This window comes from Anoplopoma fimbria, chromosome 18, assembly GCF_027596085.1.
Source record: "Anoplopoma fimbria isolate UVic2021 breed Golden Eagle Sablefish chromosome 18, Afim_UVic_2022, whole genome shotgun sequence".
NCBI classification, from domain to species: domain Eukaryota; kingdom Metazoa; phylum Chordata; class Actinopteri; order Perciformes; family Anoplopomatidae; genus Anoplopoma; species Anoplopoma fimbria.
In genome coordinates this window covers 20,770,016-20,785,916 of record NC_072466.1, presented here as the reverse complement: position 1 = coordinate 20,785,916, position 15,901 = coordinate 20,770,016, and the positions used below count along the sequence as shown (strand labels likewise).

Here is a 15,901-nt window from a genome sequence, read left to right as displayed (position 1 = left end):
TCAGAATTAAAGTATTCACTATAATAAGAATATATATATATATGTTTCATTACCATTCACTTACAGATACCAACACTTTTCCTGACAGTGACGTTAGACTGATATTAATAAGTGTATGAATTTATTTTCCTTGTCCAATGACAAAAAATGAGGCATAAAGGAAAATGCCTCATATCACTTTTTAAAAAAAAAAAAAAAAATTCCTATGTACTGTGAAAAAAGTTAACTTGTATATTGTTGTTTTTTTCGATCTCTAAAGACCATATCACTTTTTAGAAACAAATAATTTTCATTTTATATTTTACACCTCCAACAATAAGAGGGACTAACTAGACCACAAGAGACCAATTCACCATCATTTAATGGTCAAAAAAGTTAGTAAGCAAAATTTTACAGAGTAACAGTTCCGGGTTGAGGTTTGTCAAGGGTGGAGAAAAAAAAAAAAATCAAAAATAGGGGGAAAAACGTGCAGAGTTTTCGGAACGCGAAAGTTGACGTCATCAACAGAAGAACCGTTTTGTCGAATCTGTGGCTGCGGTGAAGGGTTTCCCTCAACTTGGGCTTGACCAACAGCGGCCAGCTAGGCTAACCGTGCAGCAGGTTTAAGCTAACCGTGCAGCAGGTTTAAGCTAACCGTGCAGCAGGTTTAAGCTAACCGTGAAGCAGGTTTAAGCTAACCGTGAAGCAGGTCTAGGCGGCTGTGTGCAGATTGGAGAGATTAACGTTAACTCCATAAACCTGCGTTGTCACCGTCGGTCGCGACTTGAAGAAGACTAAATAAAACGGGTGAGTTAGATTCAAACGGTGCGTTTAACGACGTTGGTAACGATGGTAACCTCGGCTAATGCTAACGTCTGAACGGAACGCTAGCTAGTTTAATTCAGAGTTAGGGTTTGTTTATTCATTACGTTTATTAAAATAATTTAACCAGTTCGTGAGTTTACTGATTCCACCAATTAAAATGTTTAACATGGAGTTGCTTACTAACTTTTTTGACCATTAAATGATGGTGAATTGGTCTCTTGTGGTCTAGTTAGTCCCTCTTATTGTTGGAGGTGTAAAATATAAAATGAAAATTATTTGTTAGTGTTTTTTTTTTCTCTAAAAAGTGATATGGTCTTTAGAGATCGAAAAAAACAACAATATACAAGAGTTTTTTTTTTTTTTTTTTTTGAGGCATTTTCCTTTATGCCTCATTTTTTGTCATTGGACAAGGAAAATAAATTCATACACTTATTAATATCAGTCTAACGTCACTGTCAGGAAAAGTGTTGGTATCTGTAAGTGAATGGTAATGAAACATATATATATATATATATATTCTTATTATAGTGAATACTTTAATTCTGAAAAGTTTCTTAGAAATATGATTTTATATGTGTCTCCAAATATGGGAGGTATGTAGGAATGTTATGCCAAACACCCATACACTTTAACATTTAACAGATTATTTATTTTATAATGTATAATATATTACTTTATATTTAGGCTTTTATATATTATTCACTTTTTGTACTTTATTTACATATAATTTACTTTTACTATCCTAATAATTTAATATTCACATTTATTTAAAAAAAATTACTGGGGATTTTGCCAGAGGAGGAAAATATATCAGACCAGGCAAGTCAATGGTTGTTTATATATGTTTTAATTTAAAGTTATATAATCCCACCATATACTAAGTTTTTACTTAATTATTATTAATCTACTAAAACGTACATCTTAAAGACAAAGTAGTTCTGCCAAAGTATTGATTAAATAATAGGTGCATGAAATTTCAAGGTGATAAGTAATGACCATTGATGAAACTGATAAAAATCCTTTATTGAAAATTGAAATTTAGTAATCTAATGTCATCTTTCAAAGCCATGTTTCACAAATCTGTCTGAAAGGGATAGGCTTACTCCAGACTAAATTTAATTTGTGTAGGTATTTTTGAACCATAAAAAAAATCCCTGTTTTCGAGTTTGATTGCTGCAGTGTGTGCTAGCTGCTTTGTTTTATACTGTTACAGGTGGGGGCAGCCTTTTAGGACTTATGAAGTGCCATCTTTTTAATTTTCTCGTCATATCAACATTGAGGTTAACATTAAATTTAATTATGACAACACATCAATATTTAAATTTCCAAAGTATCTGTAATTTGTTTTCATCCATATAGGCAACATGCATAGTAACGTTTAAGAAATTAATAAATATTCTCCCATAATCAGGACATTGTACATTATATATGAGAGCACTATACAAGAAGGCTGTCATCCTTAAGAACAACAGCCACATCTGAGTTGAAATCCCCCTACCAACCTTCCATCAATCTTGTTCATCAGCATTAACAAATTCTGTTAAGAAGGCAATGAGTACTAGCCGACCGGAGGCATAGAAGTATTTGTAGAGTGTGGTTCGCCATCATTTGGCATGCAAATGAGAGGGCACACTTATTGCTAGTGTGCCACTGGTTAAGCCATGGTTGTACCCAAGGTTGTAGCACCCCTGTACAATTACATATCTTCATCATCACTCCTCAGCATTGAATTGAATGCAATTGATCAACAGTGATGTGAGTTTCTGTTTGTTACATGTGCTTTGGGCCTGTTTTCAAATTTCCCTCTTCGTCTGCTCTCAGCAAGATTTGTGCAAGCTCCATCATCTCCTGTGAACATCTAAAAACAACAGAGAAGCAGTGAGTATTATGACAATACGGCAGCATTTGCTGCAATAGATTGAATTTGCCAATTACATATATGCACATTCCTGATGGAATGTTTTTAGATATGCCTTTTAAAGCAAGGCGATTGTTGTGGTAAGAGCTGAATAATAAGTAGATTAACAGAAAAATAAATGACAGTTTTCCCTTTTTTCTTTATCAGTGTTATGTTAAAATTTTCAATGTGTCTTATCTGTTGGTAAAACTAAATATCAGTGGGTTGTGAAATGTTGGTTGGATAAAACAAAATCATTTTGGGCTCATGAAATTGTAATGTAATTTTTTTATTGATCAAATGATAATTGGCAGATTAAACGGTGATAAAAATTGGAAGTTGCAGCCTTGTGAACTATCTGCTAAAATTGAGGGGAACAAGAATTTTAGGAGTGAGTGTCAATGTAATGTTTAATGTGTGTTTTTGTGTTTGTGCGTGCGTATGTTTTCCAGATAACATCCAGTGCTCAAACGGCTGTGTTGAGGAGAGATGACAAATCATGGATAGCTGGAATTCATGAAACTGCCAAAATGTCTTCAATCTTAGGACTCCCTGAACAATATTCAGATGTAACAGTCCTCATAAGAAGCGTCCACTTGCATCCTCTTTGTGTGCTTGTGGAGTTCTGGGGGAAATTTAGCGAGGACAGGACAGCAGATTATGAGTGCCTTGCCAAAGAGATTCAGTCTCCTGGAAATGCGTCTCAAGAGTTTGAAGGAAAACCTGGTGACCAGTGCTTGGTTCAAGAAGATGATACTTGGTACAGGTCCCGAATAGTCTCAAGAAATGGCTCGAATTACAGTGTGTTCCTCTTTGACAAAGGGAGAACATGTAGCACTACCACAAGTCGGCTGGCATGGGGCAAGAAGAACCACTTCCACCTGCCACCCGAAGTGGAATTTTGTGTCCTAGCCAATGTGTTACCACTCTCACCTGAGAACAGATGGTCTCCAGTGGCTCTTGAATTTCTGAAATCTCTTTCCGGGAAGTCTTTGAAGGCACATGTGCAAGATGTACTGGTGCCGCACAGAACATTTCTCCTGCACATCCCTTGCATATCAAAACAAATGTATGAGATGGGAATTGCCAGGAAGCTGTCTCCAGATGTGTTCCAGGACTATGTCCTTACGTCGCTGCAGTCTCACAGTGGAGTGGAGGTGTCTCCAGGGACTCAGATGTCCATGGGAGCAGGTGAGCGTCTGCATAAGAAAGATCTCTTCATGTACCCAGAGCTGTCAGCAGGAACTGTGGAGACCGTCATAGTTACAGAAGTGATCAATCCCCGAAGGATGTTTTGCCAGTTGAAGGTCTTCTCACAAGAGCTGAAGAAACTCTCTGGGCAAATAACACAGTGCTGTGAGGGCAGAACGACGAATTGCATTATAAGTCCAGAAATGGTTGGGTTTCCGTGCGCTGCGAGAGGAAGTGATGGCAGGTGGTACCGCTCTGTTCTTCAACAGGTATGCTCAAACAAAGTGGTGGAAGTGTTGAATGTAGACTATGGTACAAAACAGTTTGTCCAAATGGAGAATGTAAGACCACTGGCTACAGAGTTCTTCAGGATGCCCGTCGTGACTTATATCTGTTCCCTCCATGGAATCATTGACAAAGGGCTTGGATGGACAACCAGCCAGATTGGCTATCTCAGGACCCTTCTTCTGCACAAGACAGTGATTGCCAAATTTGAGTACCAAAGCATCTCTGAGGGTGTCCAGTATGTCACACTCTATGGGGATGAAAGCACAAGCATTAACAACCTGTTTGGTTCCAAGGAGAGCTGTTTTCTTGAGAGTGAAAAACCACTTGGAGATTATGCCATCCGCAGCACAGCATCCAGCCGCAAGCATCCAGCTCAACAAGAAAGAAATCAAAGAAAGGTGTTAACTTCTGGACAGGCTGTAGAGGAAAAAGAAGGGAAAGGAATAGTAGTGAAGTTGCCAGTTGAAGACCTCTCTCTCAACTCCTCACATGTGGTGGTAGTTCAACACATATCTGACCCTTCAGAGTTTTGGATCCAAACACAGAACTATTCAAATGAGTTGGATGAACTGATGGATAGCATCTACCATCTGTACAAAGACTCGGAGAATAAAGATGTGGCTCCAAGCTTTGGCCTCTACTGTGTTGCCAAGGCAAAAGATGGTGAGTTCTACAGAGCAACCGTGGCTGAAGTTGGCGAGACACATGTCAAGGTGTTCTTTGTTGATTATGGAAATACGGAACTGGTTGACCGGAGTAACATCAGAACCCTTCCTGACGAGTTCAAAAAGCTGCCATGTCTCTCATTGAAATGCTCCCTGGCCGGAGTCAGGCCGAAAGATGGGAAATGGAGCCAAAGTGCCTGTGATTATTTCATCAAAGCAGTCACAGATAAAGAAGTAACTGTACATGTGACAGCAAAATTTGATGAGGGTTACGTTGTCCAACTAACAGATCCTAAAGCACAGGGAGAAAGAGATCTCAGCACACTGATGTGTAGTTCTGGCCATGCTGAAAGGGCTGAGACACGGCGACAACTCAATACCAAAATGAGCACTCAACCTGCCATTCTGCCACAACTCCCAGATGCCAGGCTCTATGGTGTGTACAGCAACAAAGGCATGTTTTCCCAGGCCACCCTTAACACAGTTGGCCCTGCCGGTAATGAAAGACAAATTCCAACATTCAAGGAGCACATGTTTCCCATCGGAAGTGTCATTGATGTAAGTGTGTCCTACATCGAAAGCCCAAATGACTTTTGGTGCCAACAAGTTCAAAATGCAGGGCACTTGAAATTGCTGATGCATGACATACAGGCTAATTATGCTGGCAGTGAGTTTCAGCCCAATGTGGAAATGGCTTGTATCGCTCGCCACCCTGATAACAGAATGTGGTACAGGGCCCTTGTAATTCACAAACATGAAACACCTGATGTGGATGTGTTGTTTGTTGACTATGGCCAGATGGAAACAGTCTCCCTCTATGACCTGAGGAGGATCAGCCCACAATTCCTTGCTCTGCAGGGCCAAGCTTTTCGATGCAGTCTGTTAAACCCTGTTGACCCCACGTCTGCCATAAACGAGTGGAATGCCGAAGCAATAGCAAAGTTCCACAGCTTTGTGGAAACTGCAGCATCCAACTTTGCAATTTTAAAGTGCACCATATATGCTGTCATGTACAGTGAGCAGAAGATTGTTTTCAACATTGTGGATCTAGAAACTCCCTTTGAAAGTGTCTGCACCAGTATGGTCAATCTGGTCAAAAGTGCACCTCCGAAGAAAGCTGCTGGGCCATCTTTCCGTCTGGACACATACTACTACTCCATGCACAATGTCAAAACAGGAACAGAGGAACAGGTCACAGTGACGTGTGTGAACAATGTCCATGAGTTCTACTGCCACCTCGAGAGGAACGCTGATGTGATAAAAGATCTCAAGATCAAAGTGGGAAATCTCTGCCATCAGCTTGAGAATGTAAAGCTCCCAACAGTCTTTGGAACTTTGTGCTTTGCGAAATACACCGATGGGCACTGGTACAGGGGACAGATCAAGGCCACAAAGCCAGCGATTCTGGTTCACTTTGTGGATTATGGTGACACTATTGAGGTGGAAAAGTCTGACTTGCTTCCCGTTCCCAGAGAGGCTAATGACATCATGTCTGTGCCTGTGCAAGCAGTTGCGTGTAGTCTCTCTGACGTCCCTGCCAACGTTCCCACAGAGATGAACCGCTGGTTTGAGACAAGCGTAACAGAATGTAAATTTCGAGCACTAATTGTGGCCCGAGAACCTGATGGGAAACTGCAGGTTGAGCTGTATCATTGCAACACTCAGATCAATTCAAAGATCAAGAAGATGTTTCAGACTGAGAAGCATTCAGAGCAGATTATTGTCCACCATAGTCAGAGAGTACTTGAGGCTTCGGGGAATCATGCACAAAATACTCCAAAAGTTGTCCCAAAACAAGCTGCAGAAATTGAAGATCCCACTCAAACCATCAATGGAAATTCCTCCGCTCCAAAACCAGCATGTCAAATGAGGAATGCTGATATGAATCTGCAGTCTGCACCAAAGCCTTTGTGCCAAGTTTATGAAAATAGCCGAAGGATTAGAGCTGCTCCCTTTGAGTTCTACATACCTCCACACAAGAGACAGTCATGTAGACAGACACCCAGTAGTACAGAAAATGGCTCTGAGCTGGCAGGTGCCCATATCAAACCAGGAAAAAACAGTCTTCCCACAGAAACTAAACAGCTCATCAATACCAAATCACATGGCACTGAATCTAAGAAGGAAAGCGATGTGGAAAGATTCCCTACACTTGCAGACCTACCGTTAAACTCTATCACATCAGATATGGAAGCAGATGTTTATGTCTCGCACTGCAACAGCCCAATGAGTTTCTATGTGCAACTTGTCCGAGATGAAGATGAAATATTCTCCCTTGTGGAAAAGCTAAATGATCCCCAATCCACCCCCCAAACCAAAATCGTCAAAGACGTGCAACCAGGTGACCTTGTTCAAGCAGAGTTCGCTGAGGATTCCTCGTGGTACCGAGCTGTTGTACGAGAGACCCATGGCAAAACGATGGCTCTTGTTGAGTTTGTTGATTTTGGAAACACTGCAATGATGCCAATTGACAAGTTAGGCAGACTCCAGAAGTCTTTCTTGCAGCCTCCCATCTACAGCACACACTGTATGCTGAGTGAGGCTGCTGGTCTTAGAAACGAGGAAATGCTTAACCAAGTAATGTTGTCGGCATTCAAAAAAGACATCGGGGGTAATGGAGAAAAGGTGCTCAAGTGCAACTTCATCAGGCCGGCAGGATCTGTGTGGGAAGTCAGTCTTAGAGACAGTGGTGTGAATGTCACGTGTAAAGTCCCTCTTACTTGCTCAACTGATGGTTCTGAAAATACCTCAGAGGAACCTGAGCAAGTCAAGGAACAACCTGCCCAGATCTGGCAGAACGTGCCAGATAACTCAGAGGAATCACCACCGAACTCCTCTCTATGCTACCACCAACAAGAGTTTTTAGAGGGACAAAGGTTAGAGGTCTACATAACGGCTATAGATGATGCTCAGACCTTTTGGTGTCAGCCGGCGGACTCAGGGGACCTTGAGAAGATAACATCAAGCGTCTCAAAAGTGTTGGATGCAGCTGATCACAAACACATTGACCCAGGCTTTCTCCCCCCTGGCAGCCCATGTATTGCTCTCTTTTCAGACGATGGCTTTTGGTACAGGGCAGAGGTCATCGACAAAGATGGCAATGAGCTGTCTGTTCTCTTTGTGGACTACGGGAACAAGACCCAAGTCAACTTTAAAGATGTGAGGGAAATACCCCCTGACCTGATGGAAACTCCCTCACAGGCATTCCTTTGCGAGCTTGAAGGCTTTGACGCTTCCCATGGATCCTGGGACAGCAGTGCGGTAGATGAGCTGTCAGTGCTTACAACAGACAAAGTGTTACAGCTGACTGTCACCAGAGTAACAAGAGGAGCAGGAAAAATCAAATGCCTTGTGCAGATGGAATATCAGGGCCAGGTGATAAATGAGGCACTGGAAACCTGGTGGAAGAGCTCCACGACGGAAAACCAACCTGGTGCAGTTGGAATGACCACTTCATACCAAACACCACTGCAATGTGACTCAACTGTGAAAGAAACTGCACTAAGCCAGGATCAGCTAGAGTATGCCAAAGGCCAAGGCATTGATATTGCTGATGCTTGCATTTGCCCTCAGAGAGACCAGAGTGAAGAGCAGAGCACCGGCGAGCTTGTTGACCTCCACGCAGATGTTTTGCCATGTGATGGCGGCATAGATGAAACTAGGTTACCTCATAACAAAGGGGACCAAGGTATTTTGACCTTGAGCTGTGACAAGAGTGCGGTGGAAACTGAAAAAGGAGCTGAAGAGGAGGCTTTCTCAGTATTGGACATTATTGGGCCAGGGGACTTCAATTCTCCATTGGATGAGAACCAGATGAATGCCAGAGATGAGTCAGAGGGCAAGAAGACTGACTTGGAGTCTCTGCCAGGAGAGGTTCATACCTACAGTATTGAAAGCAGATTTGACAACATGAATTCTTCTGGTAAACACATTCATTTATTATTTTATATTTTGTTTCTGATTAGTAAACGATATGGTGCATTGTTGCGCCTAAAATAAGACGCTAAAGTAAATTAGTGTATGGAAACCATGTTAATATGGAAAATAAAAATGGGGTTTATTTGTGTTTCCAGATCCAACTGAGGACAGAGATGACAGCAAGGTTATCATGGCAAGGGATAATTCTCTTACCAGTACGACTACAGTTAAAATGGTAAGTTGTGTGACAATGACTTGCAAATTGTAAGTATTAAGGTGTTTCTACCGCTGACTTGAGTTCATATGGGTAAATGGACTTTATGGAATCTAATTGGGTGTTGTGGTCTTCCAAAGGTTTCCCGTGAAACACTGTGGCCCAAGGAGAGCATTGATTTGCTTGAGACACATGATTGCATTTCTGACAACTTAAAACGGGTACATGACCTTGTTGTATTGCAACACACAGTTTACTCAAGAAAAAACTGCTGCTTTTTCCTCTTTCATTGGATTTAATGGTGTGTTTTTGTTTCTTGTAGATTCAGACTGCATCGCTGCTGCCCTGCTGTGTGCTTCCTGCGTTTGGTGAGGAATTCCTTCATGTTACCATGAAAACACTCATGCAGAGTATTGTGTCATTTTTAAGGCAAGCTAACAACATAACTTACTCTGTGGCTTTAGGTAATTAGGAAGAAAAGACGTACAGTTCATCTTTCTTTTATAGACAATAAGTAGAAAGTAGTTCAAACTCAGCAAATTGCAGGTGAAAATACATTTGGATAATAAAATAAGTGTATTGTAAAATACCCTGTGTTCTGAAAGTACTGTAGTTTGAGATTGTGATCATATTTATCCATGCTCCTTCAGAGCAGGAGATTAGCATGGGAGAAGCCCCAAAGGAAGAGCTGCCATGTGTCACACCACATGTTGAGGTAATCTTATGGAAATACAGTATTTTGAATGGTGTTTTTTACCTGTACTTTTGTTAGTCTGTGCAGAGTAAATTATTATAGTGTGTACAGGTGACTCATTTGATGACAGTTTTACAGGACATCATTGACATGTGCCGGCCAGTGATGGATAATCTGTTGTGTTTTAGAATGTGTTGATGACTGGTGAGGAGACCTTGGCTCATCACGAGGATACATATTCAGGTCTGATTACGCCATCTCAAAATGTTTGTGTCCCCAAGTTGAATTGTTGGTTTAAACGCCTTTTGCCTTCTCCATTCATTTTGATTTGACATCTGTGTGTACATAGAGTATTTGCAATAGGAATAGATAAAGGTAAACATGAACCCAATTTGGAGGGTCTAATCAAACCATGTAAATCATTTAATCTTAGTCATTCGTGCCAATAAAAGAGGATTCATGGTCAATCTGCTATAAGCATGGAAGCACTGTCTAAAAGAAGAGATGCATTGATGCCGATATCAACCGGATACTGATTTAAATAGCTGGATCCGTTATCGCTGACAATTGGCCGATCTGGCATTGGATACCACTCTAGTAACAAATAACAATTCAGTACATGTATATCTATGTATTAAATTATTATACAAAGTCAGGAAACCAATAATTAAGTCAAGCCTTATGTTGTCTTACACATAAAATAATGATCCAACTCTTTTCCATACAGTGAGGCAAACAGTTTATTGATTAATCACTGGTAATGTATTGGTACTAGTTATCGGCCGATACCCAAAGTCCAGATATCGGTATCAGGACTGAAAAAGTCTGATCGGTCTATCCCTAATCTAAAGAATCTGTCTTTATATCTGCAGCCCTGCCAGCTGACTTGGACACAGCACCCATTAAGACACAGACCTGCACAGCTCCGTCCCAAGATTCGGTAAGGGATTTGACTCTGCAGAATTCTAATATCAAACTGTAAATGTTTTCAAGTCTGACATGTCAATTTTGACTTTATTGCTACTTAGGGTGATGGGTTTGAGGAGGCAAACTTTTCTGTTGAGGAGGAAACCTGTTCTGTTGAGGAGGTGACCTGTTCTTTTGAGGAGGCGACCTGTTCTTTTGAGGAGGTGACCTGTTCTTTTGAGGAGGCGACCTGTTCTGTTGAGGAGGCGACCTGTTCTTTTGAGGAGGCGACCTGTTCTGTTGAGGAGGCGACCTGTTCTGTTGAGGAGGGGAGCTGTTTGACAGATGTCTCCACAGGTATCAAGCATGCCAGACATGCAGTGTGACCATCATACAACTTCTCACAGCCCTGTTTGGTAGTAGTTGGCATTACTTATTATGCACTGTGTTATCAATGATTCATTTTTTTCCCTTTGAACTGCAGACCCAAATGAGCAAAGTAATGACTGGGAAGTCACCAGTGCAAGAGGTGATCGTCTCAGCATTACATTAGCAGAGGTAATTGGCATCAAATTGAGTTACCTGATTAATGGTTTACGTATCTGCACAGTTTCTAGGATTTCAGGCTTTGTGGTGTGGCTGCAGCTCAGGGTGGGTTTGAAGACAGATTCAATTTAAACATGAGTCTATTCAAAGGTAAATACTGTAAATGACCATAAGAGCCGGCCATCATGAACCAATGAAGGCTGGTCGACAATGCATGCCTGGGGGGTGAAATTACTAGTAGCCAACAAGAGCAGCTTGCTTGTGAAATGCTGCATAATGTACATTTGATACAAAACTAATTCCATCAGCACATAATCATGATCTAAATACTGGTTTCATCAAACTTCTTAATTAAAGTTTTCCACTTTTCTAATAACTGGAAGGCTTGAACATGCTTAAATAAGGGAAAAATGATAGGACTTGAATGAATTGGTGACTGAGAACTTAATTTTGGTTAAAGAAGAGAGACGAGTATGACATGACTCTCGTACTGACAGAGGTGGTGCTGTGAAAATGAACATAACTGAATTCATCAAGACAGCAGGTTAACATGGAAAAAGCAGGAACAAAAGCCTCTAATCAGTACTGTCAATTTTCTTGTGTCTGAATTTGTATTTCTTTACATCAAAATGGTTAAATTTCTTACATTTTAGGTTCAACATGAATCAAAGCATCCTGGTAGGGAGCTTCCACAATTAACAGGTGAGTCATCTCCAATATAATATGCACAATACCTGATAAGATGGCCAATAATAAATACTGCATGCTCAATATGAGGTTACAATTAAAAAGAGTTAAGTTATTATAAAAGGGAATGCGTATTATCCTCTTACCACTGGTACATCTACACGGACGCTGGTAGATACCACTAGCTCTAAAACTACCCTCTAGAATGTTCCATGATCGGTCTTCTTGGTCCACACAAGTCTCTGTTTATATCCTGTTGTGTTCTTAAAGTACATGCAGTTTGATGATGTGCAGTAGATCTGGAGACTGATTGTGATTGTCTTTACAGAAGCTCCATCAGAGCATCAAATAGGAGACTTGTCCCTGCAGGATGAGGCCATGCACAACAAGGTACGGTAGAACCCGATTTATACCAAATTAAAATAAATTTGAAAGCAGTTTGAAACGATATTGATTGTCAGCATAAATACTTCTTGTTGTTTTTATACCAGTATCAGAAATGCCTCCGATACAGCCTAAAAGGCTGGATCAGGTATCAGAGAGCACTCGGGTCTATGCACCAATCCGATATCATGTTATATCATTTATCAGCTCAACAACAACAACAACATTGGTCACCCGCTCAACGATCCGTACATCCTGCCCCAAACTGTACTGCACATGGGGAACTCTAAACAGAGATAAGAAAGATGGCACACTAGTTTCACTTTCCTCATTGATTTTGGACACAGCACTCATTTAAACAAGGGCATATAATGAAAGTAGTTAACCAGTGAGCCATCTGGCTTCCTTCTCATCTCTGAGTTGCACATGCTCAGTACAGATTGGACAGGTGCCGATACACAAATACAGGTTTTGGTATTGGTATCAGGTAGGAAAAAATGGCATCGTGAAATCTCTATGCATACTCTCTGATTCGCTTTAAAGATTGTTTTCATTGAGCTGGTTTGTATTCCAGAAAGCTCTGGATGACAGTTATTGGTGTTTTGTTTTAGGAGAACTCTGTGACTAAAGACGAGACCTCGGCTCTTCACAAAGATCACCTTTTTGGTTTGTTGCTTTCGTAAATGTTTTTTTGTCAGAATGAAATGGTGAAGTGAACACATTCCTCCTCCTCTTGGATCTGTCTGCATTCTTTATGGTATATTTTATAACATTGAGACTCTGGATCTTTGTGTCACCTGCTTCTGTGTTTGCAGCTCTGCCTTCCGACACTGAGCCACAAGAGTACACAGTCCCTTGTCCAAATTTGGTATTGAAGATCAATCAACACAATTCTAAAGTAACATCAAAACATCACATCAGTCTAATTGCATGTTGTCTTTATTACATTTTCAGAGAGACCAGATTGAAGAGGTGACCTGTCTTGTCAGAGAGAACTGTCGGACAGACATCTGCAGAGGTATCACACTTGTGGACAATAAAATGTGCCAGCCATGCCTTGTGATTTGGGCAGTAATACATTTTTAAACAAATATTAATGGTTAAGTAAGCCACTCCATTGTTTAGTTTTTTTGTAAATGTTCACACTGATATTGATTTTCACAATGACGTATATGTTTGACAGCAAATGTAATTCCATTATTTGACCAGAGAAACATACACATGAACCATATTTTGCTTGATCCTGAGTCTGATTTAACAGGTTATTCTTAATTTTTTCAGGTCCACATCAAGAAAATGCAAGTGAGGAGATTGAGCAGCCGGTGCACAGCCCCCCAGTCCCAGAGAGGTAACTGTGTTTGCATTAAGGAAATTGGAAGCCTTTTGGTGCAGAGAAAAGGGACTACAATATGTCTTTTTGAAAGGATGTCAAACTGATTAGCATGAAAAAAGGTTAAAAAGATAAAGATAGAAGCTAAAGCTACAGATCACAGAGTTGAAGTGAACCACAACATCACTTGGTAATGGAGACCGAAGATTAAAATTGAGGACACTGTTCCCGTAAAGACAGTAAGGTTTTCATTCACTTAACAAAGGAACTTAACAAATTTCCAGTTATTCTGGCTGAATTTATTCGGGGCTCAGTTTCATTTAAGAAGTGGGCCATAAATTACCTTTTAGATTTATACCTGGACTTCTTTGTTCTGCTTGTGTGAAAGAGGCCCCTAGATAGGGCCTTATCCAGGATATGCTCCCAGGATACTGTGACATGTTTCCATTCTTTGGGCATTGTACGTTGGTACAGAACACAGTGGCTGACACAACAGCACACAGTAAACAGCACATCCACAACATTGTCTCGACACACTCATTGTCTAAGTTTAGAATTTGTTGATGATTTTTCCAGGATTTCAGCCATAGTGTGCTGGAGGAAGAAATGTCATCGTCTGCAGATGACAGTTTTGGTAAGTGATGCTGTTAAAAATGAATAATTATATAAGATTTAGTGATAATTAAAGTCTTAGGTGAAATGTAACAATTTAAGCATAAAGTAGTTGGATACATCACAGTAGTGCAGTACCAAATTTAATTTAGTTCTACAATTGAATGAAGCTTGTTTTATGAAGTCAAAACCCTAAACATAAGAAAAAGAATAAAAACTATGCGATTGGAATAAAGTGACTCATCCGATTAAATGATTTAAGTCTGTTTTAAATCAACTTTCTATAACGAATGTAACTCCTCAGTGTGTGAATCCATTCGTGTGCTGGAAGAGACACGTTTTTTGAAGGCAGTGTAAATGTTTTTGAAAGGCTTAACGCCAACAAATGGATAGAAGCTGAATATTTCTTTCCATGGAAACATGTCGTGAATTTTGGAAATTATTACATCTATCTTTTTTCAATAATATTTTAGCCCCATCCAGATCAGAGACAAACCTGTATTGGTTTGACGCTCGTGAATCTGCCCTAGAGAGCCATTTGTCAACTGTTCAAGTATGCGAGCAAAGAACACAGACTGATGTCTAGCACGCTAAACATCTGGACCTGGCTGTCCATTGAAATGGATAAATGGATTATGAAAACTCATTTGCCAAAGAGTTTCTGACATGGCGAATATTTTTGCTGTTTTCGCTGTCGGCATCTCCCTGGTTACAAATTTATATTATCTCTTTCTCCGGACAGCATGAAACATGGACAATACTAGCTGACGTGAAAAAACAATTAAAACTTGACTTTAAATGTAGTTTGGAGAGCTCAGTGGGTTCCTCCTGGTGAACGATGTGTGTGTGACTCCCCGTTGTTAGTCATGTAGTGTGTAATCCTCAATCCTCAACGACTGAATACAAGACAGCAGGTTGAGCAGTGTGAACAGTACAGCAGCACATTAAGACTTACAAAGTTGTGCGGTGTGAAATCGGCTTTGAAGGGTTGTGGTGTATCTGATTATGTGTTGCATGTGATACCAAATCTCTTCATCTTTGTTCCTTCCTCTTTTTAGAGGCCCAGCTGACGAGGATAACTCATCTCTCTCTCATAATCAATGATGGATCTGCTGATATTTTGCTTGTTAAGAAGCCGGAGGAGTGACCACTTTCTGTTTTACTTAATTTGCCTTTTATCAGACACATAATCAACTGCATATGCTTTAAGTTACAACATGTTCAGTTCTTTTCTTTCTGTAAATGCTCAAAGGCAGCTTTGATTTGTTGAATTGACCCGGCAGCTCATCTTTATCCTTTAGCCAGTTTCATTGTTCCTATTGGAAAAACAACCCTGTGGTTTAAAGTGCCTTTGTACAGTAATGGCATTAAAAGCAGTTTGCTGTCTGTATCCATTACCTTTTCCAGTGGTACTTGCAGCATTGTTGTGTTACAGACTGTTTTAATAAACTGCCACATAAGTCTTTGGAAATGACTGATTATTTTTGTTTAAAAAAAAAAAAAGCTGCTTTGAATGTTTGATGTGAAATGCAGCATTTACAAGATGGTTTCTGTGTTTTGTGTGGATTTATGCATGCGTTAAAGATATATTTGTGTTGGCTCAATAAATATCAGTACAGATCTATTGGGTCCTGGTTTTCCTTCTGTCCTCTTTGTTGCTGCCATTTACATAATGTAAGTAAAGTTACATTTGGGTGTTGGTCTTTGTCGGCAGCCGCAGTTTGGCAAGAAACGTCTCGCCACTACCAAAAACTCGTATTTCTAA

The 15,901-nt window shown here is 40.3% G+C and overlaps 1 protein-coding gene across 2 annotated transcripts; it reads left to right on the top strand.

Annotated features, from left to right (window-relative positions):
* The first annotated feature begins 523 nt into the window (after positions 1 to 523).
* tdrd6 (tudor domain containing 6) lies at positions 524 to 15,719 on the top strand. 2 transcript variants are annotated; one of them, XM_054618712.1, is made up of 19 exons: positions 524 to 786; positions 2,626 to 2,682; positions 3,154 to 8,767; positions 8,919 to 8,998; positions 9,118 to 9,198; positions 9,300 to 9,345; positions 9,628 to 9,692; positions 9,860 to 9,914; positions 10,544 to 10,611; positions 10,700 to 10,934; positions 11,062 to 11,135; positions 11,777 to 11,825; positions 12,139 to 12,200; positions 12,806 to 12,860; positions 13,010 to 13,062; positions 13,149 to 13,212; positions 13,476 to 13,542; positions 14,101 to 14,158; positions 15,195 to 15,719. In XM_054618712.1, the coding sequence occupies exons 3-19, from the start codon at positions 3,232 to 3,234 to the stop codon at positions 15,204 to 15,206; spliced, it is 6,660 nt and encodes a 2,219-aa protein (XP_054474687.1). In that variant the 5' UTR covers positions 524 to 786; positions 2,626 to 2,682; positions 3,154 to 3,231; the 3' UTR covers positions 15,207 to 15,719. The 2 variants fall into 2 exon arrangements, with proteins under 2 accessions (XP_054474687.1, XP_054474688.1); XM_054618713.1 differs by lacking the exon at positions 14,101 to 14,158.
* Positions 15,720 to 15,901: the final 182 nt, after the last annotated feature.

Bases quoted from the DNA above. Each gene is read 5' to 3' on its own strand.
- tdrd6 (XM_054618712.1), top strand. From the start codon at position 3,232: ATGTCTTCAATCTTAGGACTCCCTGAACAATATTCAGATGTAACAGTC. The intron at 9,199-9,299 runs GTACATGACCTT...TGTTTCTTGTAG, and splicing joins TTTCTGACAACTTAAAACGG to ATTCAGACTGCATCGCTGCT. The intron at 11,826-12,138 runs GTGAGTCATCTC...TTGTCTTTACAG, and splicing joins GGAGCTTCCACAATTAACAG to AAGCTCCATCAGAGCATCAA.